The sequence below is a fragment of the Triticum aestivum genome, chromosome 4A (assembly GCF_018294505.1).
Source record: "Triticum aestivum cultivar Chinese Spring chromosome 4A, IWGSC CS RefSeq v2.1, whole genome shotgun sequence".
Classification (NCBI taxonomy): domain Eukaryota; kingdom Viridiplantae; phylum Streptophyta; class Magnoliopsida; order Poales; family Poaceae; genus Triticum; species Triticum aestivum.
The window spans coordinates 16,379,099-16,400,655 of record NC_057803.1 but is presented as its reverse complement, the minus strand read 5'-3'; the positions used below and the strand labels follow the sequence as shown (position 1 = coordinate 16,400,655).

At 45.3% G+C, this 21,557-nt stretch overlaps 3 protein-coding genes across 4 annotated transcripts; 1 reads left to right on the top strand and 2 right to left on the bottom strand.

Annotated features, from left to right (window-relative positions):
- Positions 1 to 1,139: 1,139 nt before the first annotated feature.
- On the bottom strand, positions 1,140 to 2,551 carry LOC123081588 (annexin D4). The gene is made up of 2 exons (XM_044504145.1): positions 2,362 to 2,551; positions 1,140 to 2,244 (listed from the first exon to the last, which is right to left on the bottom strand). The coding sequence occupies exons 1-2, from the start codon at positions 2,549 to 2,551 to the stop codon at positions 1,331 to 1,333; spliced, it is 1,104 nt and encodes a 367-aa protein (XP_044360080.1). The 3' UTR covers positions 1,140 to 1,330.
- A 2,506-nt stretch (positions 2,552 to 5,057) lies between these two features.
- Positions 5,058 to 6,961, top strand: LOC123084826 (annexin D3). 2 transcript variants are annotated; one of them, XM_044506336.1, is made up of 5 exons: positions 5,058 to 5,417; positions 5,487 to 5,678; positions 5,755 to 5,970; positions 6,380 to 6,469; positions 6,590 to 6,961. In XM_044506336.1, exons 2-5 carry the CDS (start codon positions 5,493 to 5,495, stop codon positions 6,788 to 6,790), a joined length of 693 nt encoding a protein of 230 aa, XP_044362271.1. In that variant the 5' UTR covers positions 5,058 to 5,417; positions 5,487 to 5,492; the 3' UTR covers positions 6,791 to 6,961. The 2 variants fall into 2 exon arrangements, with proteins under 2 accessions (XP_044362271.1, XP_044362270.1); XM_044506335.1 differs by lacking the exon at positions 5,058 to 5,417 and having other exon boundaries at positions 5,441 to 5,678.
- A 99-nt stretch (positions 6,962 to 7,060) lies between these two features.
- LOC123084827 (mitochondrial fission 1 protein A) lies at positions 7,061 to 10,637 on the bottom strand. The gene is made up of 5 exons (XM_044506337.1): positions 10,429 to 10,637; positions 9,394 to 9,523; positions 8,480 to 8,601; positions 7,949 to 8,012; positions 7,061 to 7,393 (listed from the first exon to the last, which is right to left on the bottom strand). Exons 1-5 carry the CDS (start codon positions 10,519 to 10,521, stop codon positions 7,293 to 7,295), a joined length of 510 nt encoding a protein of 169 aa, XP_044362272.1. The 5' UTR covers positions 10,522 to 10,637; the 3' UTR covers positions 7,061 to 7,292.
- Between the last annotated feature and the right edge of the window lie 10,920 nt (positions 10,638 to 21,557).

Here is a 21,557-nt window from a genome sequence, read left to right as displayed (position 1 = left end):
AAATCTATTTTTGAATCTTTTTACATATTTGGATTTCCGATGTTGAGATCTTTGAAACAATATTTGAATATATTTTAAATAATTTTAGAATTCATGAAACATATTTCACTTATTTCTAAAAAACAGGTTTCACTCGTCTCTTTAAAACCGGGTGTTGAATATATTCCAAACACTGATTTCACTCATTTCAAAACGCTGATTTCACTCATTTGGAAACACTTTCACTTATTTCAGAAGACTTGTTTCACCCAATTCATTTTTTTATCATTTCCAAAAATAATGATTTCACTTGTTTAAAGCAACATATTTCACTCATTTCAAATAACACAATTCAATATTTTTCTAAATCATCGATTTCATTAGTTCAAAAATACTTATTCCACACAACTAAAAAAGTTACTAATTTCAAAGAGGCGATTTCACTCATTTCACACAATTCAGAAAAATGTTTTCACTCATTTCAAACAACTGATTTCAGTCAAATCGAAAAACAGATTTCACTCATTCCAAAAGACTTATTTCACTCATTCAAAAAATATATAAATTTGCTCATACAGAAGAAAAAAAAAATCTGATTTCGACAATTTCAGAAAACATATTTCACTTGTTTCAGAAGACTTATTTCACTCATCATTTCAAAACACAAATTTTACTCGTTTGAATATCTGGCTTCATCCATTTCAAAAGCACATTCCACTCATTTCAAACAATGATTTAACTTCAGGAAAATAAATTCTCTCATTAAAAAACTTATTTCACTCATTTAATTTTTTTACAATTTCACTTGCACAGAAAAATCTGTCATGGGTGTGTGGTGCGTTGCATGGTGGAGTGGGTCTATGTTATTTGCTCTAGACCTCTGCCAAAGCCGCCTGCACAAAAAGTGGTCAACATGCATGGGAAAGAATGACTATACAATCATGTATACGTACTATGATACACGCATACAGCGAAGGCGTTTGCATGCACTCGGATCTTCAAGGGAAACAACCGCGGTAGAGGCACGGACCTCCCGTGCACGTAGGAATCTCTTTTCTTGAGGAATCTGTTTTCGACAAATGAGTTCAGCATAGTTGTGCTGGATTCGTGCATGCAACCTTCCAAGAAACGACTCGATAAAATTTTGTTGAGCCATTACATTGGAAAGAAAATTATTTTTATTCAATCATGCGGGATAGTGGAGATATCCATACATTTGGACGTAAGATAAGCAGTAGATAATAGATAATTAACACGATCTGTCGCTGCAAAAAAGCGATTAATCAATTAAGGTAAAATAGCAAAAAAGGAGAGCAAATTGACCGGCTCCAGCTGACCGAGCCTCAATGGATCACTTCCCGATCATGGCGAGCAGCGCGTCCCTGTAATGTCCGTGGGTGTTCTTGGCGACGGCGTCCACGAGCTTGTCCCCGTGCTGTTTCAGGTAGGCCTCCTTGATCTCCTCCATGTCGGCGTCGGACCGGGACACGACGACGCGGGTCAGCGCCGCCTTGGCCTGCTTGTCCGCCCCCTCCTTGAACGCCCCGTCGATCACCTCGCCGAAGTACCTGGCCGGCGACTCGAGGCACCTCACGGCCTCCCGCAGGCACGGCGCCTCGCCGCCGAACTCCTCCTCCAGCGGCTTGCCGTGGAGCTCCCTGTACAGCCTGAAGGTCGCCCGGAGCTGCGGCTTGCTCCTGGTGGCGAGCACCCGCACCACGAGCTCGCTCTGGGCCGCCTTGGCTCCGGCGCCGGAGAGCGCCGCGGCCTCCTCCTTGGCGAGCTCCTCGTCGACGCGCGGGCCCTCGTAGCGGTAGGCGGTAACGAGCCCGAGCAGCAGGCGGTTGGCGGCGGCGTCCTTGACGCGGTACGCGACGTCCTCCTCGAGGGAGCGGTGGTAGAGCGCGTGGTAGGCGCGGCGGGCGCCGAGGAGCTCGTCGGCGGCGCGCGTGCAGGCGAGCTCGACGAGGACGGCCACCGGGTGGTGCTTCTTGTGCAGCGCGCGGTGCGCCCAGCGCGCGTCGCGCTCCCACGGGTGCATCGCCCACAGCACCATGAGGGTCTTGAACCGGGCGAACTCCGTCTTGAGGTGCCGCACGTAGTCGTCGGAGCAGCGCTCGATCGCCCCCGCCCCCGCCCCCGCCGCCGCCGGCGCGAAGAAGCCCGGGAAGCCCCTGCGGAACTGCGCCCGCTTCTCCGGCTGCTTCCTCCACCGCCCCAGCGCCGACACCAGCGCCGTCTCCTCCACGCCCAGACCTCCCATCCCTGCAGCCGACGTTCCATGGAGCATCCGAAACCCAAAGTGAGCGAACGATCAAGAAGAAGAAGAGAACACCTTTCAGTTTCAGTGCAGTGGTTAATAATTTGGTTCGCCGTACGTACCTGAGAAGGCCTTGGTGAGTTCCTGGTGCTCGTCGGCCATGGTGGCCTCCTTGACGATGCTCTGCTGCTGCTGCTGCTCTCTCCTGGGTGGCCTCGAACGCAGGGGCGACGGCGACGACGGTGGAGCTGCTGCTGCTGCTGCTGCAGTGCTGCCGTTACTGCTCGGCTGTGCTGCAAGAAACTGCTGCATCGGGCTGGCCTTTATACCAGAGGACGCACGCAGGCGTCCACCATCCAGGCATGGCCCAAATGCTTGTTAATTTATACTACTAGAGTACTAATACTATACCGCCTTGCCCATCGAATCGATCCTGCAACGTCTCTCGTGCATGCATGCATGTTACTCTACGTACCAACTTGATTACAATTCAATCCAGATAGAGGGTAACGTTGCAGGAGATTACTAGCTGATTGCCGTTCCGCGCCATCTCATTCAGACCCTGACCTGCCGTGTGTCGCTAATAGAAAAACAACCCGAGGAAATCGCATTCATGGTGTGCATGATGGCCACTCGTGCTGCACGTTTCCTTGCACAGTAAGCAAGGAACGACGACAGATGGGCAGACAGGTGTGGGCATGCACGATCGATGAGTTAATCAGTTCAACGTCCCGGCTAAATTTATTGGCAACACATGGGACTGCCGTTCATTAGGAAAGCAATCCAGCGCTGGCATGTGTCCACCTGGCTAATAAAAATGAAGAAGAAGAAGAAGAAATCACAATGTCCGTTTTTCCCTTTCTCTCATCTCTCATTATTTTTTGCGGGTACTCTCATCTCTCATTTAGATCAAGAGTGTGGTTAGATCTCAGTCGACTGAGACTTAACCAAGTCTAAGTCAAGTGACATAACATGTAAAAGAGAAAAAAGAAAAACTAAAAAGAAAATTTTGCATGGATCTCCACGTAAGATTCCATGAATATAGAGTCTCGGTCAACTGAGAATTACCAATCCCGTTAGACCAATCAATATCATCTCCCAATCCTCATGGAAAGCACACGCATATATTATGTTCCGTCGTGCTCGTGGCTTCCATGTGCAGATTATAAGTAGATTAGAGAACGAGTGATTTGGAAACGCGCTTTGGTCGTGCGTTCCACCATCCACCGGATGCAACCGCTCCATTTTTCTTGACATTTGTTGCAGTGTGTACTAAGGGCAGATGATCTATTTTTGACAAAACAATCGGTTCACCCCATCTTGCATGTGAAGGACTAAGGAGGAGACCAGTGCGATCTGGTTGCTTTGACAACAGCAAAGATATTGGTTGATTGATTGATTAGTAGAGCTGTAGCTGGCCGATAATCTTCTTATTGCTCAAGAGCCTTACCTGAGGGGTCACAATGGAGGACAAGTTGGGTACTGTCCTTTCAAATTTGAGAGGCAGCATTGCTCCCTGCCAGTGTGGCAGTTTATGTGTTGCAATTGGATATAAATGTTATGTTAGCCCGTGTTTTACTTGCCCATGTCTAATGTGATTGTGTAAATAAACGTTTTCATTGAATCCCATCCATGATTACCAACCTATGTAAATTTAAGAATTTTATTTGGTAAGAATTTATTGGCTTAAGAAAACATAATTTTATTTGATAAGTCACAAAAAGCTGAGGCAATTAGGACGGTTTTCAAGGAAAATCGATGAGAAAAACTGGAGTTAGGAAGGGTTTAATCAAAACGAAGATGGGAAATGCTCAACGTGAACCAACTGGAAAGACATCCCGCGTCCGCGCCTTCTAACATGTGTCCCTGTGGGCCCATGCATGTCTCCACCTTTCATGATTCTTGAAACAATGCCCAACCGCATCGTCTTCCCCACGACTCTCCTTCCCTTCTCGCATCTCTCATCCCCTGCAGTAGATCTGACAAGGCGCTGACAGTGGTCCGCCGCCGCCGCTCACACCGGGTAGCCGACCGTCCCGCAACACACACTGGTGTCGCACGCCTCTTCCCCATGCATCTGGACCGGGACGCCGACCATGCTAAAATTCCGCGCGGGCCGGTCGCCGCTCTAGCGGCACACGACCTCTCCATCGGCATTGTTGGCACCCAGGGAGCCCTCCTTGCTGGTGCGGCGACCTATGTGCAGGCACCATCGACTGGTGGCAAGAAGGAAGGGCCCAACCCCGTGCTTGAACTTGTCCATGGCCATGGCGCCCGACATATGATTTTTTGCAACAAGGATCTTGTTGTGTTTTTTTTTCTTTTTTGCAATAGTAGTGGTGTTGCAAAAATGACGTCGGTGAAAGACGGTGATCAATGGCGGCAACTTATTAGACAAGCTTTTGCAACGTCACCTCTGTTGAAAAAAAAATCTGCAACAAGACATATGTTGCAAAGAAAAGATGCAACAAGACCCGTGTTGCACTGATGGAGGCGCCGCTCGACCGCTCATCCATTAGATCTGACCCGGACGATCTTTTAAAAAGATTAGTCAGCTGGTGCATAGCACGCCCCAACTAAGAAAGGGAGAGGAGAACATACGTAATATTGGACGAAGCGTTTTGCCTAACAGAAAAGGGAACTTTGCCTTGCGAAATTGACAAAGGGAACGTTATTCAAAAAACAAGATCAATGCACACTTTGAAAACATTAGAGACGGTGAAAGAAAAACTGAACCGCGGGGCCCAACCGTTCGATCCAGAGTCCCTATCGCACGCCCTCGGCCCGCACGCTCCCACCTACCAAGAAAAACTTGCAGCTCCTTCCTCTTTCGCTCCCTCCATCGAATCATCATCCTCTGTGCGTGCGTCTGAGAGCAGAGAGCAGCCAGCGCGGGAGAGATGGCGACCATCGCCGTCCCGACGCCCCTGCCATCCCCGGCCGCCGACGCGGAGAGCCTCAGGAATGCCGTGCAAGGTAACGTGCATACGACCCGCCTGCAGGGTGGACGTCTCTTTAATGTCTGCGCGATCTGTGTCAAGCGCTCAAGTTTGCCCTGGTGGAGATCCTCGGCCGGCGCACCGCCGCGCAGCGCGCCGAGATCCGCCGCGCCTACCCCAGCCTCTACAAGGAGTCCCTCCTCACCCGCCTCCACGGCGAGCTCTCCGGCCACTTCCAGGCACGTACTCTCGATGATCTGTGCTTGCTGCAGTACTTATGATGACGATGTGTTCTTGCGCTAATGAAGAAAGCGATGGTGCTGCTGGCGACGGAGCCGGCGGAGAGGGACGCGAAGCTGGCGAGGGAGGCCCTGGGCAGGCGGGGCGACGACAGGGACGCGTGGGTGCTCATCGAGGCCGCCTGCGCCGCCACGCCGGACCACCTCCTCAGGAAGGTGGGCGTCGCCGCCTGCCCTGCGTTCCAAGAACCGCTCAGGAAGGTGACTACTCCAGGAGAAGAACCGAGCAATCCATTCCAGAGTAGTATGTACTGTATAATGTTCTTGGTTGTTGCAGCTGCTGGTGAGCCTGGTGAGGTCGTACCGGTGCGCGGAGGGGAGCGTGGACATGGCCGTGGCGAAGCAGGAGGCCGCGCAGCTGGCGGAGGCCATCCGGAGGAAGAAGCAGCCGCACGGCGGCGAGGTCGTCCGGATCGTGAGCACCAGGAGCAAGCCGCAGCTCGCCGCCACGTTCCGGTGCTACAAGGAACAACATGGCAGCGACATCGAAGAGGTTTATTAATCCTTTTGGTTTATAGGAATGTCATAGGATTTCTATAGGATAGGATTTCCATAGAAAAATTTCCTTTTGAGGCCCTTTGGTTTGTAGGAATGAATTTCTATTCATATATAGGATAGAAATCAATCCTTCACATTTTGGAAGAAAAAAAACATGAGCTAAGACTCAATGGAAAAATTTCTATCCTATGCATCAAATGACATCTCTTTCTCTATAGGAATTGAGATGTATATCATCTCACTTCCTATGATTTTCCTATTCCTACAACATTTCTATCCTATGAACCAAATGACGCCTAAGCTCTTTTCATATCTACTAATAACTACTCTTCGATGTGAACTGATTGGAACAATTTGGTGAACTGAAGCACTTGTTCTTGTCGTTGTTGCTGCTGTTGTTGCAGGACATGAAGCAGTACAGCAGCAGCCAGTTTGCGAGGATGCTCAAGATTGCTGTCTGGTGCCTCACATCTCCTGAAAAGCACTTTGCAGAGGTACGTCACGGCACGCAGATCAATCAAACACGTGGGAATCTTCACTTATCATGTGGTGGGGGAGATGAGACGAGTCCTCACTGTGAGATGATATGTATACGCTCTGTGTTCGTTGTTCAGGTTATCAGGTACTCCATCTTAGGACTTGGAACAGACGAGGACGCGCTCACCAGGGCGATCGTGTCCAGGGCCGACATCGACACGAAAAAGATCAAGCAAGAGTACAGGGTAAGATTCAAGACGACGGTGACGGACGATGTCGTCGGTGATACCTCGGGGTATTACATGGATATCTTGCTGGCCTTGGTAGGGAAGGAGTGAAGATTGAAATATTTTTTTCATTTCTACTGCGAGACAAGATATTGGTGCTTGCATCAAATAAACGTCTAATAGACAGCTGATCATGTTGTTTGTTTGGGAACATCGTGTCCACAAATCATAAAAGCGTAACTTTATTAGATGTGGAAACACCAAAAATAATTCTCTTCCTTCCATCTTATGCTCTTCTGAAATTTTCGCGTCAACATCGATCTTACGTTGGCATAAGATACAGCTCCTCTTATGCTTGTAAGATGGATTATCAGAATGATATGAACCAATGCAACAGTCTATGATCTAGCATTAGCTTAACATACATTCTTCGATCCGACAGTTGAAATGTCGTATTTACTAATAGTGCGATTAAGGTTGGTCCAACATGGAAACAGGACAGGACAAGGATAAGTGCGCACATGCATGGTCGCAAGAGTGCCAAGGTAAGATTACGCAACTTCACATCAAGTTCTTGCTCATCTAATCATCTTATTCACCGCATACCGGAGCCTCATTTCTTCCTGGACGATGAAGCAGCAGCTATGATTCCACCAGCAACAAGCCCCACAAGTCCAAAGGCGCCGGTCACAATGGCCATGCCAATCATACCATCTGCATTTAAACATCAGTCAGTCATGTTAATTCTTCCGAAGGAACCACGTGGTACAGATCACAAGTGGTATGTCAAATAATTGGAGGACGGCCCAACATTTAATTTCGTGGCATGTGAGAAAACAGTTTCGTATAACTCTTAACGTGTCATTTGTCGATCCTTCTCAACTTTACTGGGCACCCACTGCAGGAATGGGTTTCGGGGGATCCTATTCTTGCAGTATACTAGAAGAGCATTTGGTACTAAAGAACATTTGCCTTGATTAGTGTATTTGACATGTGTCCGTAAAGAGAGACCTGAAGGACTGCAATATCACGAAAGAAACAGCAATGGACAGGGGTGCCTTGATTAGATTTCGAGATCTTATGGATTTCAACTCTAGCCTACCCCAATATGTTTGGGACTGAAAGGCTTTGTTGTTGCAGTAGTGTATTTGACATGTACAGTAAATAGTACTCCCTCCATTCCCAAACATTTGTCTTTCTAGACATTTCAAATGGACTACACATATAGTCTGAGATGGGACACTGCATGTCCAATGACATGTCCTATACCTCTTTTGGTTTTCTCTTCAAGGAGCCTTTCCAAAGTAAGAGCTTGCCTCCAGTCAGGTTGAACCTGGAGAAAACGTGATAGTGCAAATTGGTTAGCAATTTAGCCTCAAATTCAGGAGCATGCCATATAAAGGACACAAAGTGGAGCTATAGACTAAACATGACGAGTCAAACTATCATTACCAAAACTTTAATAAAGAAAGAAAATTACATTACATTCAGCCAATTCGGTAGCAGTTTATACAAAATGAAGTAATTCCAGATAGTAATTGTCTAATGGCATGTTTTCCAGTGTAATTCCTTCATTTTTCAGAAAATTAATAAACATGATCATAAGTTCATAACCCATATATGAGTCCTAATTTGAGCTTTCTAATAAGGAAATAAAAACACAATGTTAAGATAACATTTAAACTCTCTCAATTGCCTTGATTAATACCCCGGAAACTTTCCAAATTAAGTAAAACCAAGTGCTGTCCATAATGGTAATGATGGTAGCGAGAAATGAAATGATATGTTGAGTAATCAAACCTCTAAGCATCTTTCCAGAAGCTCACGGCTTCTTGTGTAATCCCCATTTCTGTAGTGTCCAACGGCCAACAAATAGAGCTTCTCCCTTGTTTGTAGCGGACTGTTAGACTTGCCGAAAGAAGCTGAGAAATGCCAACACAAATCATGAGTTCTGCCCCAGGGAAAGCAGAAAGTTCAGATAGGAAAAGTACAAGTGTTAAGTGAGAAACAAAATGCTACAATAAGCAGGATTGGCTTGATTCAAATGAATGTGCAAGACTGGAAGCCTAGCATGAGCACAGCCTACATCTAAGTAGGATGCTTTTTTTTAAGCAATGGAAATCACATATTAGTGACACTACAACTGGGTCTTCCAGATGATGGGGCTGTTAGAAGACTGACAGGACCACTGAAATGGATATCCACATGGCAGGACCCTTTATATCTTTTCAACAACACAAATAAGATTTATGCATTACTGCTTTAAGAAGAGAGAAAAACAGCACAATCAAATACAGTAGATGATGCTCTGATCTATCCATAAAAGAGAAGATCAAAACTCAAAATTCAAGACATCTACAGCATTCCAACATGCCATGACAGTCATGTGGGTGTGGCCCTCCAACTTAACAAATGTTCTCAGGTGATAGATTCTAAGAAAAGGCACTCGACCGTTGAAAATTGAAGAATCAGAATATATCAATATGAAAGAAAATCAAAATGAACATGTGGAACAAACACACAAATAACTCAAGTACTACATGACTCCATTTAGTTCACCAAGGAATATGCATTATTTCAAGGAATATTTCAGAAGATGCGATGAACACTCATATCTTGGAAGTAGTAAAGTACTACTCAAGTCAGTCAATTCCTATTATCATTAACAAATTCGGAATAATAAAACTATTAAGTATACATAATGGATGCATCACCTTCAAGCATTCCAATGCCACGGTTGACATCCTCGGGCTGCCTAGAGTGAACAAGCGCCCATGACAGCCTCATGAGGCTGTCGTTCTTCTGTTCTTCATTTGCAGCCTCAGCAACCTCTGTCTCACAACCCTGAGACAAAAGCACGTACAATAGTAGATTAGACAAACACAAATGAGTGCATGATCAAGCACAATCCAATTGGATATGGAAGCATACAAAAAAAAAAGGTTCATCTACGCTTCACATATATAGTGGCACGAGGGTGGAAAGGATTCAACAGAAGACAAAGATCTTGTCTCAGAATCCATTGATCAGTTAAGTAACATCAAATGCGTACAGTCAACGAAATACTCCCTCCTGACAGTGTCAAAAAACGTCTTATATTATGTTACAGAGGGAGTAACAAAGACTCGTCTCACGAAAGCACAGCATGAACTGGGGATTCGGCAAACCCCCAAATCCACATGGTGACACCCAAATTCCCCTGCAATCCGCTGAGAATCAAGGAGTGGCATGGTGGCACTGGCACGGGTTGTCCAAATGCTTCTGATTGGATAAACTCAGTCACATCCCGGAAATTCGCCCGCAAACGCAAGGCAATTAGACATCAAGCCAGGCTCAATCAGTCAGATAATGGTTGCCCTAGGTTGCGCATGGGAATTGAGTAATCAAGTACAGTAAAAAAAATCACAAAACGTCTGGTTGCTGAACATGAATGATCCCTTAACGCCACCGAAAATAGCTTGACAGACAGCGATTTAGATGAACGAAGAGTAAAGCATGCAGCAGTATCGATTCCGCCCAAACACAAAATCCCCATGATGGGACGCAATTCCCCCTGGCGCTAGAACCTACAAGCCGACAGGGACTGTCACTCAAAACGCGGCGAATTCGTGAATCCCCGCACGCTCCAGCGGAAATTGGGATCCCCAAACAAACGGGCAGCAACAGAGCTAGCGGAGTAAGAGAAGGTCCGGGCCAGAGCCGTCCGTGGGGATTTCTCGAGGAAGGGGCGGGGGGTAGGGGGTGCTTACGGCGATGATGTCGCGGTCGCAGACGGGGAGGGTGTCGCTCCCGCGGAAGATCGAGCTGACCGACTGGAAGAACTGGCCGACGTGCCCGTCCATGTTCTTCCCTTCTCCCCTTTCCGCCGCCTTTTTTGGGTGTTTTTCCGGGGCCGTTTGATCCTTGGTCGGGCGAGCCGTGTTTTATAGGAGGTTTTTGCTTGAGGTAATAGCACCAGGAGTCCCTGAACTTGTCATGGATGTGATGTTTTGGTCCCAAACTTGCAAAATACAACTATTGAGTCACACAACTTGCAGCCAATGTGCAAGTTTGGTCCTAGCCAATCAGAGCTCGACAAGTGGATCCTAGTCAGCACAGCCGTCAGCCCCAGCGCCTTTTGCATTTACCCCCTGGACTTTGCACTAATCAACCCGCACTACAGCTGCATGGGATATTCTGCTGCCCCAGCGCCTTTCTCTGCTCTCGACCATCTCCTGCTCCCCAGGTAGTCGCCACCGTCCAGCTAGTCGCCGCCGTCCAGCTCGCCACCGCCGTCCGTCTAGCTCGCCGCCATGGTGTCTTGGAGTGAAGGATCCAGCTCTTCGTCCGAAGGGTACTCTATCACAAGTGAGGTTAGCTCCAGATCCAGTATAAACATACTCACTTGCATTTAGGGTTAGCAATGGGGAATTTTTGCTGACAACAATTGTTTATAGGCTCCTGCTCCTGCCGTCATTTTCTGCTCTGAGTGGAGAGGCCTGGCTCCAGATCTTGCAGCTAGATGTGAACATCAGTGTGTCTGTGAGAAGTTAGTTTCCTTTGAATCAGTTGACAGTGGAAGGAGGTATCTTGCTTGTGCACAAAAGGTTAGCAGATCTCTAATTAAGGCCATCAAATCTTGTAGTGTGGCATTTAACTGTGGATTAGTGCATCAATATAGTTTATTGAGCAAAATCAGTTCACTAAGAAAACAGTATTTAGTCAACTGAAGTTTTGGTTATGCTAAGAATTATGATAGTGTTGTATTAGTAGATCAATAGTGGTACAAGCTTTGCCATTTATCTAAAAATGTTTTCTTTCTTATTTTGTAGGAAATACCTAAATGCAACTTTGTGCAGTGGATTGATCCTGAATGGCCTGCCACTCTGAAGATGAGTTTAGCCAGGGTTTGGGGCATGTATGAAGATGGGAACAAGCTAAGGCTCAGGGAAAATGTAGTTAATGCTGAAGAGAATTTTAGGGTTGTGAAAGAGAAGGAACAGATGGAAAAGGATCTGAGGTTTTTTAAACTAGATTTTGCTAAGATGGTGGCTGACAAGGAGCAGGCAATTACTGAATTGGGCAATGCAAGACTTGTTGTTTCTGACCTGAAGCAAGAGCTTGAGAAGAAGAAGATGTCTGATAAATCTAGCACTACCATTCATCAGGTTTTTAGGGCTAAGGCAGAGAAAGAGAGGGATGAGATGAAGCAAAAGATGGACAGCATGAAGCAAAAGATGGACAACATGAAGGAACAGATGGACAACATGAAGGAAGAGTTGGACATAGTTGTGTCACAGAGGGATGACCTGAAGAAGGAGAAGAAGAAACTTGAGTACATGATTGGTGATTTATTCAGGCACAAGGAGGAGAACAAGAGCAAGATAAGGAGGTTGAAGGAGATCTTAGATGAATTTGAGTAATTAGTTGAAGAAGACCTTTTAATTAGTTGTATTCCTGTAGTGAACTTGGTTAATTTCCATGGCACTGATGATGTATGACTGCTCTAAGTTAACTTATTTCCTATATGTATGACTGCTCTGAATTTGTCTTAATTTAATGTTTAGTTAACTGAAGATTTAGTTATGTATGACTGCTCTGAATTTGGCTGAAGTTTTAGTTAACTTGGTTGAATTGACAGTGTAACTGAAGATGTGTCAGTTAACATGTGTTAAACCTAAGATGTGTCAGTTAACATGTTAAACTGAAGATTCAGTTAACTGAAGATGTGTCAGTTAACATGTGTTAAACCTAAGATGTGTCAGTTAACATGTTAAATGAAGATTCAGTTAATATTCAGTTATCTGAATATCCAGTTTACTGAATATTCAGTGAATTGCAAATTCAGTTAAGATTATGAATTTATTTCAGTTAACTAAAAAGAGTGAAACCTACAACAGCAATTGAAACACAGCAGCATCAGCAACATGCCATACACAGCAGCAGTAGCATAGCAAACACAGCAGCAGCAGCATGGCAAATACAGCAACAGCAGCATTGTAACCAAAAATAACAGAACAAAATAGCAAGCATAGCAGCATTGCAGCATAAGTTTCAGCATCTGATCAAGCATAACGTTGCACCAGTTCCCACAGCAGATTACAAATAACTTATGTGCTGAACTTATAAGCAGCACACCTAACTTAACTAAACGCAAAATAGCACTACACTAACTTATATGCTGAACTTATAAGCAGCATACCTAACTACTTGACCTTCTTCTTCGCTCCTTCTTCAGTCGTTCTTCACATCTTCAGTCGCTTGAGACGCTCGGAGCGGTGCACCTCCACTGGAGAAGATCTCTTCTTGCCGATCCTTGCCGGCTCCGCCGCCGAGTCCTGCTTGGGCTCCTCCTCCACCAGCTCCTGCTTGACGATGTCAGGCACATCTGGGAGAACCTCCACATCAATCGGGAGGTCTCTGTCGCCCTCCCTGCCATTGTGGACTGGCGCGACCATTTGGATCTCGTCCTCCTCCGCCTCTTCTTCGTCATCTGACAGGACAACGAGCGACATCTCGACCATGTCAGACGACGCATACGAGTCAGAGGAGTCCGAATCTCCTCTGTAGCCCGAGTCGTTGTCGGAGTTCACCTTGCAGTATTCCGAGTCGGACGACAGAGAGACGTCGTCGTCGTCGATGTGGACGAGGGGCGCCGGCGCAGGCATGGCAAGAACCATGTCCTGGACGCGCTGCATCCTGGACCACACGCGCTTCGGATCCGGCTGCGGCTGTGGCGTGGTGGCGGACCTGTACATCCACCAACGCGCGCGCTGCCTCGGATCATCGGAGCGCGTCTCCGCCATTGCGAAGCGGAGGATGTTGGCCGGAGGGGTACCTGGGCCGTCCACGAGAGCGCGCCTCTTCTCGTCGTTGGTCATCACGTCGATGAGGCCCCGCGCGTGGTTCGCAAGCATTTCGACGCTGGGGAACCACCGGCCTATCTCCTGGAGCTCCGCGCGCGCGACCTCGTCGTCGCCTGCCAGCTCGTCGACCATCCTCTGCCATGCAGGGTGGTTGTCCATGGCGTCGGCGGCGGCGTCGAGATGGCCGGCGAGGGTTTTCTTGGGGTGGAGTGGGGGGTGGGGAGCGTAGAGCCCGAGGCATCGTGAAACGGAAGTGGTGACTGGGGGCGGTGGGCGGTGGGTGGTGGCCTCTTAATTGGAGTGGAAGAGCGAACGGCACCGCTCTGATTAGCACATACAGTTTATTTTGTATAACAACTGTGGCAATGAGTATCTACCAAGATCACTAGTACTAGCGCACTGGCAAGGAGTTCAAGTTATCAAACAAAAGGTCCTGGGTTCGATACCCAGGGCAAACAATTTTTTTTCTCTAATTATTTTTAATTAACTACAGTAGTGTTCACTCCAAAACAGATTAGTCAGTTAACAACAACACTATTGACTGCAAAACTTTTTTTATATCTTTTTTTTCAGTTCAAAGCAGCAAAATTCAGTTGACACTGTAAAATTCAGTTTAAAGCAGCAAAATTCAGTTGACACTGTAAAATTCAGTTTAAAATTCATTTGACACTGTAAAATTCAGTTCACACTGCAAATTTGAAAAGCCTTTTTTCAGTCCAACATTCATTTGCCATCCATCATTGACTTATCCCCTAGTTTTGCATCATAGTTTAGTTACAAAAAAGGCAATTAATGCCAATATTTGCCATCAAAAAGTGGCAACTTAAGCAAATGTTTTGCCATCAAAAAGTGGCACCTTAAGCCACTGTTAGGCCAGTCATTGTGTTACATCACATTAGGCCTCTACAAAAAGATGGAACTTTAATGTCCCACAATCTCAGGGATCGGGAGCCAGAAATTCTTCAGGAGGATCATTCAGGTCTGGAATCTCCACTCTCCTGTCCTCTCCAAACAGTAGCCAGTATGCCCTATCATCTGGCATACCTCTCCCTCCACCTTGTTCCTCTTCCTGTCCAATCCACCTTGTTCCTCTTCCTGCAACATGAGTTGCTCCTCTCCCTCCACCTGCAGTTGCATTTCCCCCTCTTCCTCTGCCTGAAGCTGCTGCTGCTCCTCTTCCTCTGCCTGAAGCTGCTGCTGCCCCTCTTCCTCTGCCTGAAGCTGCTGCTGCTCCTCTTCCTCTGCCTGAAGCTGCTGCTGCTCCTCTTCCTCTGCCTGAAGCTGCTGCTTCTCCTTTTCCTCTGCCTGAAGCTGGGTTCCTTTGTCTTTTCCTCCCCCTTCCCCTACCAGAAGCTTGAGAGCCTTCTCCTCTCTCAACTACTGTCCTTGCCCTTGTTTGCCTACCTGCATTCATTTCTGTAGTGACTCTTGGCTGAGGTATTGCAGCACCTGCAGCAAGAACAAATGAAGACTGCTCCGGTAGTGGGCCATGAACTCTATTTGGAGCTCTTCTTAAAAGTTCTCTTTGACTCATGCTGTAGACCATACTGGTTGGTGACTGCATTGGATCCAGTATAGGATCAGCCTGACTAGGGAATATGTTCTGCACAAAAACATTGAGCAATTGAGATATGTACAGCAAAATTCAGAGAACTACATTAAATTCAGAGCACTAGAGTGATTTCAGTAAATTCAGAGAACTACAGTAAAATGCAGTAAATTCAGTAGCCTGAAGAAATGTGGGGTCATCATAGTTTTCATCAACTAGCTCTACACCTTCTTCAATGAGAGCTTCCTGCCATCTGTAATGGCCCTTCCTGTTGTGATCAGCTCTACCACAAATTGAGCAGTGCATTGTAACACCTTTCTTGTTCAAAACCCTAACACCATTCTTCATCTTCTCCTCAGGAGTCTTCTTCCTGTTTTTCTTGGGCCTTCCCAACTGTTTTGTAAACACAGGTGGATACACCTTGTAAGCATTCTGTACCTCCCACACATTTGGGTCTTCCAAAGGGACAAGAGTATATCCATATGCTTTCAGATATGTCCTCACAGTGTAGCACTCATGCACAAATGTCTCTGGGTCAATCCTCTCCTCCCTGCAACAAGCTATTGAATGCCCACATGGTACTCCTGACAACTGCCATCTCCTGCAATCACATGTGTACAAACCAAGATCAACTGTGTAGCTATTGTTACCTGACTGAACTCTGAACATCTGTTGTCCAGCTTCAGATACATGGCAGTTAGCAGCAAATTCAGTGTTCTTGTCCAATTTCTTCTTGATCTTTGGGCATATTCTCTGCCCTGCCCACTTTTCTATAGCTTCTCTTTGCTTACTCACCATCCTATGCATTATCTTGTAAAAAATGTACTCAAGCATGCTTAGCACTGGCATTTCTCTACCCTCTAGGATATAACTGTTAAAAACTTCAGAGTTATTGTTCAGGAGGATGTCACATTTTGGAAATTCACTGAAGAATGCTTTGCACCAAGTTTTCCACTCAAGTCTTTCAGTCCAGTGGAAAGCAGCTGAGCTGTGACCATCCATTTTTTCACAGTTCTCTCTCCACTTCAACTTGTTTGGTGATCTGGCAATGGCCCACAGGTCTTGCTTCAGTACCTCTCCTTTGTGCTTCTCATTGAAATTTTGGTAAATATGCCTAACACAAAACCTGTGCTCTGCATCTGGCCAAACTTTGTGGACAGCATTTATCAGACCTTTCTGCTTGTCACTCATAAGTGTGAAAGGAGCAGTGTTGGTGATGTTCAGATCATCTTTCAAAGTTGTGAGAAACCACTCCCAAGAACTTGTGCATTCTACTTCCACCCAGCCCATAGCAATGGGGTAAATGCAGTCATTAGGATCAATGCCAACTGCACTAAGCAGCACACCTTTAAACCTAGTTTTCATATGACAACCATCTATGAAGATAATAGGCCTGCAGCCCTTAAGCCATCCTCTCTTACAGGCATCATATGACCAATACAGTGTTTTCAAACATTTTCTGCCCATTGGAAATTTTGTATCTCTGACCAGTCCAGTTGTCAGCAAAAAAGTTGAGCCAGGGTTCTTCTGTCTTAATTCATGTCCATAATCCCATAGTCTACTGAATTGCTCCTCTTCATCACCATGGATCTCCTTCAGTGCTGCTGTCCTAGCCCTAGCTAACTTCCATCTATTAGGGGTGCAATTAAACTCCTTTGTTATTTTCCTTGAAAATGTTCCAAGTGACATCTTCTGGTCATCTCTGAATTCTTCTATGAAATAGTTGCAAAGGAATTTAGCTGTCATGTCCTTGAGCCTCCACTTCTTCTGACACATATGATCACCATAGTAGGCCTTAATGACAAATCCTCCTGTCCTGTTGTCATTGCCAGCCTTAAGCAGCCATGGACAATCACTCTGACAAACTGCATGAAATCTGATCTTGTTATTTTTCAACTTTTTGATTTGCACTCTGTTCTTTATTGAATATGAAGTAATAGCTTTCCTCAGCTCAACCACATCAGCAAAGACCATCCCTACTTTAAATACAGGGTTTCTCATGTCCACCTTGGAATTGAAAGCTTTGAACTTGTACATCAGTTGCTCTTCTTCTTCTCTTGACAGATTCAAATCTTCATCATCAAGTTCATACTCAGGTTCCACCTCTTCCTCCTCTTGCTCAACTTCATCAACATCAAAGTCAATGTTATCTTCATAAAGATCATCATCTCCATCATCTATGTCATAATCACTGTCACTGAAATCTGTATCTGAAAGCACTACATCTTCTGCAACATCAGTCAGCAAGTGATCTTCTTCAGCAAAATCAGTCAGCAACTCATCTGCTATTGCAACATCAAAAAGCAACTGCTCTCCTTGTGCAACATCATTCAGCAAGTGCTCTCCTTCTGCAGCATCAGTCAGCAAAAGCTCTTCTTCTGCAAGATTAACCAGCAAATTGTTAGCTTCTGTCTCCTGTGTTGCAAAGTCTGAATTTGGATGTTCAGCATTGACTGAAATGATGCTGTGAGAACTAGCTGCACTGGCTGCAACATCATTTGGGTTTACCACTCTGACAGGATTCTCTACTGTTCCCACTGTACATATCAAATCTTGCCTGAAATTACTGATGAAATCTGCATGATCAACCATGATTGTAAGAACCTTATGCTGAGCACTAGCTGTTATCATTTTCTGCACATCCTCATCACCTCTGATTCTGAGCATACCATCTGAAATTGTTTTGTCAGGCATGCACCAATAAATGATGTGCTCACTGACAGAATATCCCAACCAAAGCAGGTGCTCTTCAATGACTGCATATGAGAATGTGCCAGCATCAACATAGTCAAGCACCTCCACTGAAGGATTATAGTACTCCATGTTATTGATTGGTCCACAGAAAATCCCACCATGTTCCAGTTCCAATGTGAAGAAAGGGGTGTCCACACTGAGTCCCATTGCTGAATCACAAACTACAACAACACAGTGCAGAATGTAAGCACAATCATCAATAAAAATAACTGAATAAATACATTGAACTAAGTTAACTGAACTTTTTTCAGTTAACTGTAAATTGGAACTGAGTTCAGTTAACAGAAGAAATTCAGTTAACTACAGCTTACAAATTAACTCAACATAAGCAGTAACAAACTGATGATTTAGCATGGCTAATGTTCAAACTAAGTACTAAGCACAAACCATAAACTACTTACCTCAAACACTGGCCTACATTGGCCAGACAAAGTTTACATTTTTTAAAATGCAAATGCTGCCCCCTAAGCACAAACCCTAGGCCAAATTGGCACTTGTATTTGCAAAACAGTATGTACATACTAGCCACAAACCTAAAGTCTGGCCGAAAAGGATTACAAACAAGAACCCTAGGTTCTTGCCTAAATCCCCAACTTCACCCAAAACCCTAGGCGGCTACAATCGACTACCAAATAACCAGTATGAGGTCGCGGGAAGCACTACAACCACAAACTACCAACCAATGCGGCTAAAACGAGCTCAAAACTGGTCGATCCAACCAGGAAGACAACACCGACCGAGAGGGTTGACAACATCGAGCACACAGAGGAGGAACAGAGCAGAGAGGAGGAACAGAAGAGAGAGAACTAACCATAATCCGAAGGGTTGACAGCGAAGGGCCGAACTTGGTGCGCGGTAGGCGGCGGCGGCACACCGCCGGTGAAGTCCGGCGACGAGGCCATGGCTCACGAGCGCAGCCAGCACGGCCTGTCGGCCGGTCACGGACAGGGGGGAGAGAGCGACGAATGATTGGGCCAGGGGAGGGAGAACCAATAAATTCAGGTGAAAAGTGCGGTGTAGTGCGGGTTGATTAGTGCAAAGTCCAGGGGGGTAAATGCAAAAGGCGCTGGGGCTGACGGCTGTGCTGACTAGGATCCACTTGTCGAGCTCTGATTGGCTGGGACCAAACTTGCACATTGGCTGCAAGTTGTGTGACTCAATAGTTGCATTTTGCAAGTTTGGGACCAAAACATCACATCCATGACAAGTTCAGGGACTCCTGGTGCTATTACCTCTTTTTGCTTTGTCACGGGAATGGAGCCTTGGTGGCTAAGGTAGAAAGGAAGGTAGCTTCAAAAAACAAAACAAAAAACAAAAAGTACTCCCTCCGTCCGAAAATATTGTCATCAAAATGGATGGAAAGGGATGTATCTAGAACTAAAATACGTCTAGATACATCTCCTTTAATCCATTTTGATGACAAGTATTTCCGGACGGAGGGAGTAGAAAGGAAGGTATGGGCCAACTAGTCGGAGTTGCCACACGGTTGCCACGAGCAAGCGAAGCGAGGCACGACAACGGAGCTCGAGCACCCGCCTCCCCGGGCATCCGCCTCCGTGCCGTCCGATCCATCCACGCCGCGCCCCGTTGTTAGGGTGGCGGCCTCCACACCGTCCGATCCGTCAGCGACGCATTCGATGCCCGCGTGGTGTCCCTTATGCCGTCCAATCGTGTAACCATACCTCACTTTCCGTTCCAAGTGGCTTGGCGGTCCATGACATGTGGGTCGCAGGTCTTGGTCGTCCGACGTATTTTGCGTTGGTCCATCATTTTGGTCGTCGGGTCGTCTGTGTACTCCACCCAGCTGGTACGCCTCGTGCGGGCATTTATGTTTTGTGTGCGCTTTCTCGCCTGCCGGTGCCGGGTAATAGCTACGATTTGCCTTGTTCATTTGTGTATCCCATCCGACTGTTGTGCCTTGTTGGCGGTCATCTTTGTTTGTTCAGCGGATGGGCATGTGCTCATTATCCGTTGTTGGGGTGTTGGTTGACCTTCTCTGTTCCACATTGGATGGTCCAATCGTGGTATGCGCGGTCTGGCCAGCTGGTGAGCCTGCCAAATTAATGAACATTGCTTAGATTTGGCCCTTTGTTGTTTGCTTTCTACTCGACATCGCTGGTTCTATCCGATTGTCTATATCGTCAAGTATGCCTCCTGCGTGCCTTATGAGCTTCTTTTTGCATGTGTTTGATAGTTCCTTTCAAAAGGTCACACGAAAATCAAATTTATTTTGTTCCATTTTGTTCTTTGATTATTTTTATGCCCGTCAAGGAATGTTGATGTTGTCCATAGAAGAACTCAGTTCGTTTTGTTTTGTTTTGTTCTTTTCTTTACCTTTTGTGTTGGCCAATGAATGGTAATGATGGCTATAAATAAGTTCTTATGCAACTGTTAACTTCACCGCATGCGCGTGGGTGGGTGTGTGTGTGTGGGGGGGTGGGTACGTATTTAACAATTGTTTCGTTTTGTTCTGTGCTAGCAGGCTTGGACAACATTCTTTTCATCTTTTACCTTTTTCTGATCCTTTAAAAAAATAGTGAACTCTTTTTAAGTTAGCAAAAAAAACACGTGAAAAATTCAAAATTTTGAACATTTTTAAAAATCCATGATTTTTTTCAAAATATATTCAGATCCACAAACATTTTCTGAATTTACAAAATAACAAAATTCAAGATATTTTTTGAAAATTGATGAGATTTTTTAAAATTCACGTTTTTTCAAAATCCACAAAGTTTTTAAATTCATAAATTTTTCAAAATTTTAAAAATAACCATTTTTTTTTTTGCAATTCAATAAACTTTTTTAGATCCACGATTTTTTTCAATTTTTGTGATCTTTTTTAAAATAATAATAATCAAATTCAAGATTTTTATTTTTATTTTTTCTAGCTTACAAATGTTTCTAGATTCTTTTTCCCTATAAGTCGACCAATCAACAAGGTTGACCTGTCACCCGAGCGAACGAAGCGCGGGGGAGCGATAGAGTGCGTGAACTGCTCGCGCAGTTGGGCCGGCCACCCGACGCTCCAAGCGCTGAATAGGATCTCTCGAAACAATTTGCCGCCTTAAGCGTCAGTTATAGGCCATTTTGGTAATTGGCGCAAACCCATTCTCCTTCGATATATTTTAACAGATTAGCCCAAGTAAGACGAGCGGGATGACGCGTTTTTGGGCTGGTTTTACGAAGCTTCTGTAAGCTTTCGACCGTTGTTTTTTCTTTTTTCAGTTTTCCGGACCAGCTTTTCTTCGGTTTTTTCATTTCCATATTTTTCTCTTTCATTTTTTTTCAAATACGTGCTTTCTTTCAAATTCGTAAACTTTCATAAATTCGCATTTCCTTCTCATTTTTTTGAACTTTTTTTCTTAAATTCCTGATTTTTCAAGATTTTCTGAACTTTTGCCCTCAAATTCATGAACTTGTTTAAAAATTGTGATATTTTTTCTGAAATTCGTGAAATTTCTTCAAATTCACTAACAATTTTATCAGATTTTTTGAAGTTTTCCCCTCAAATTCTTGATTTGTTTTCTTCTTAAATACGTGATTTTTTTCTCTAATATTCATGTTTTTTACTTAAATTTGTGATTTTTTCAAATTCAAAAACATTTCTGTAGTTTTTGGATTTCTTTCAAGTGCGTTAACTTTTTGGGGACTGCTACGCGTCGGTTGATGGATCTTTTTAAAAAATCCGCCGCCTTGCGAGTCGTTGGATTTGACCCAATCTAGCGCTGAA

Bases quoted from the DNA above. Each gene is read 5' to 3' on its own strand.
- LOC123081588 (XM_044504145.1), bottom strand. From the start codon at position 2,551: ATGCAGCAGTTTCTTGCAGCACAGCCGAGCAGTAACGGCAGCACTGCA. The intron at 2,245-2,361 runs GTACGTACGGCG...CGTCGGCTGCAG, and splicing joins ACTCACCAAGGCCTTCTCAG to GGATGGGAGGTCTGGGCGTG.
- LOC123084826 (XM_044506335.1), top strand. From the start codon at position 5,481: ATGAAGAAAGCGATGGTGCTGCTGGCGACGGAGCCGGCGGAGAGGGAC. The intron at 5,971-6,379 runs GTTTATTAATCC...CTGTTGTTGCAG, and splicing joins ATGGCAGCGACATCGAAGAG to GACATGAAGCAGTACAGCAG. The intron at 6,470-6,589 runs GTACGTCACGGC...TTCGTTGTTCAG, and splicing joins CTGAAAAGCACTTTGCAGAG to GTTATCAGGTACTCCATCTT.
- LOC123084827 (XM_044506337.1), bottom strand. From the start codon at position 10,521: ATGGACGGGCACGTCGGCCAGTTCTTCCAGTCGGTCAGCTCGATCTTC. The intron at 8,013-8,479 runs GTTTGATTACTC...CGTTTTCTCCAG, and splicing joins TTCTGGAAAGATGCTTAGAG to GTTCAACCTGACTGGAGGCA. The intron at 7,394-7,948 runs GTATAGGACATG...GTTTAAATGCAG, and splicing joins TGAAGAGAAAACCAAAAGAG to ATGGTATGATTGGCATGGCC.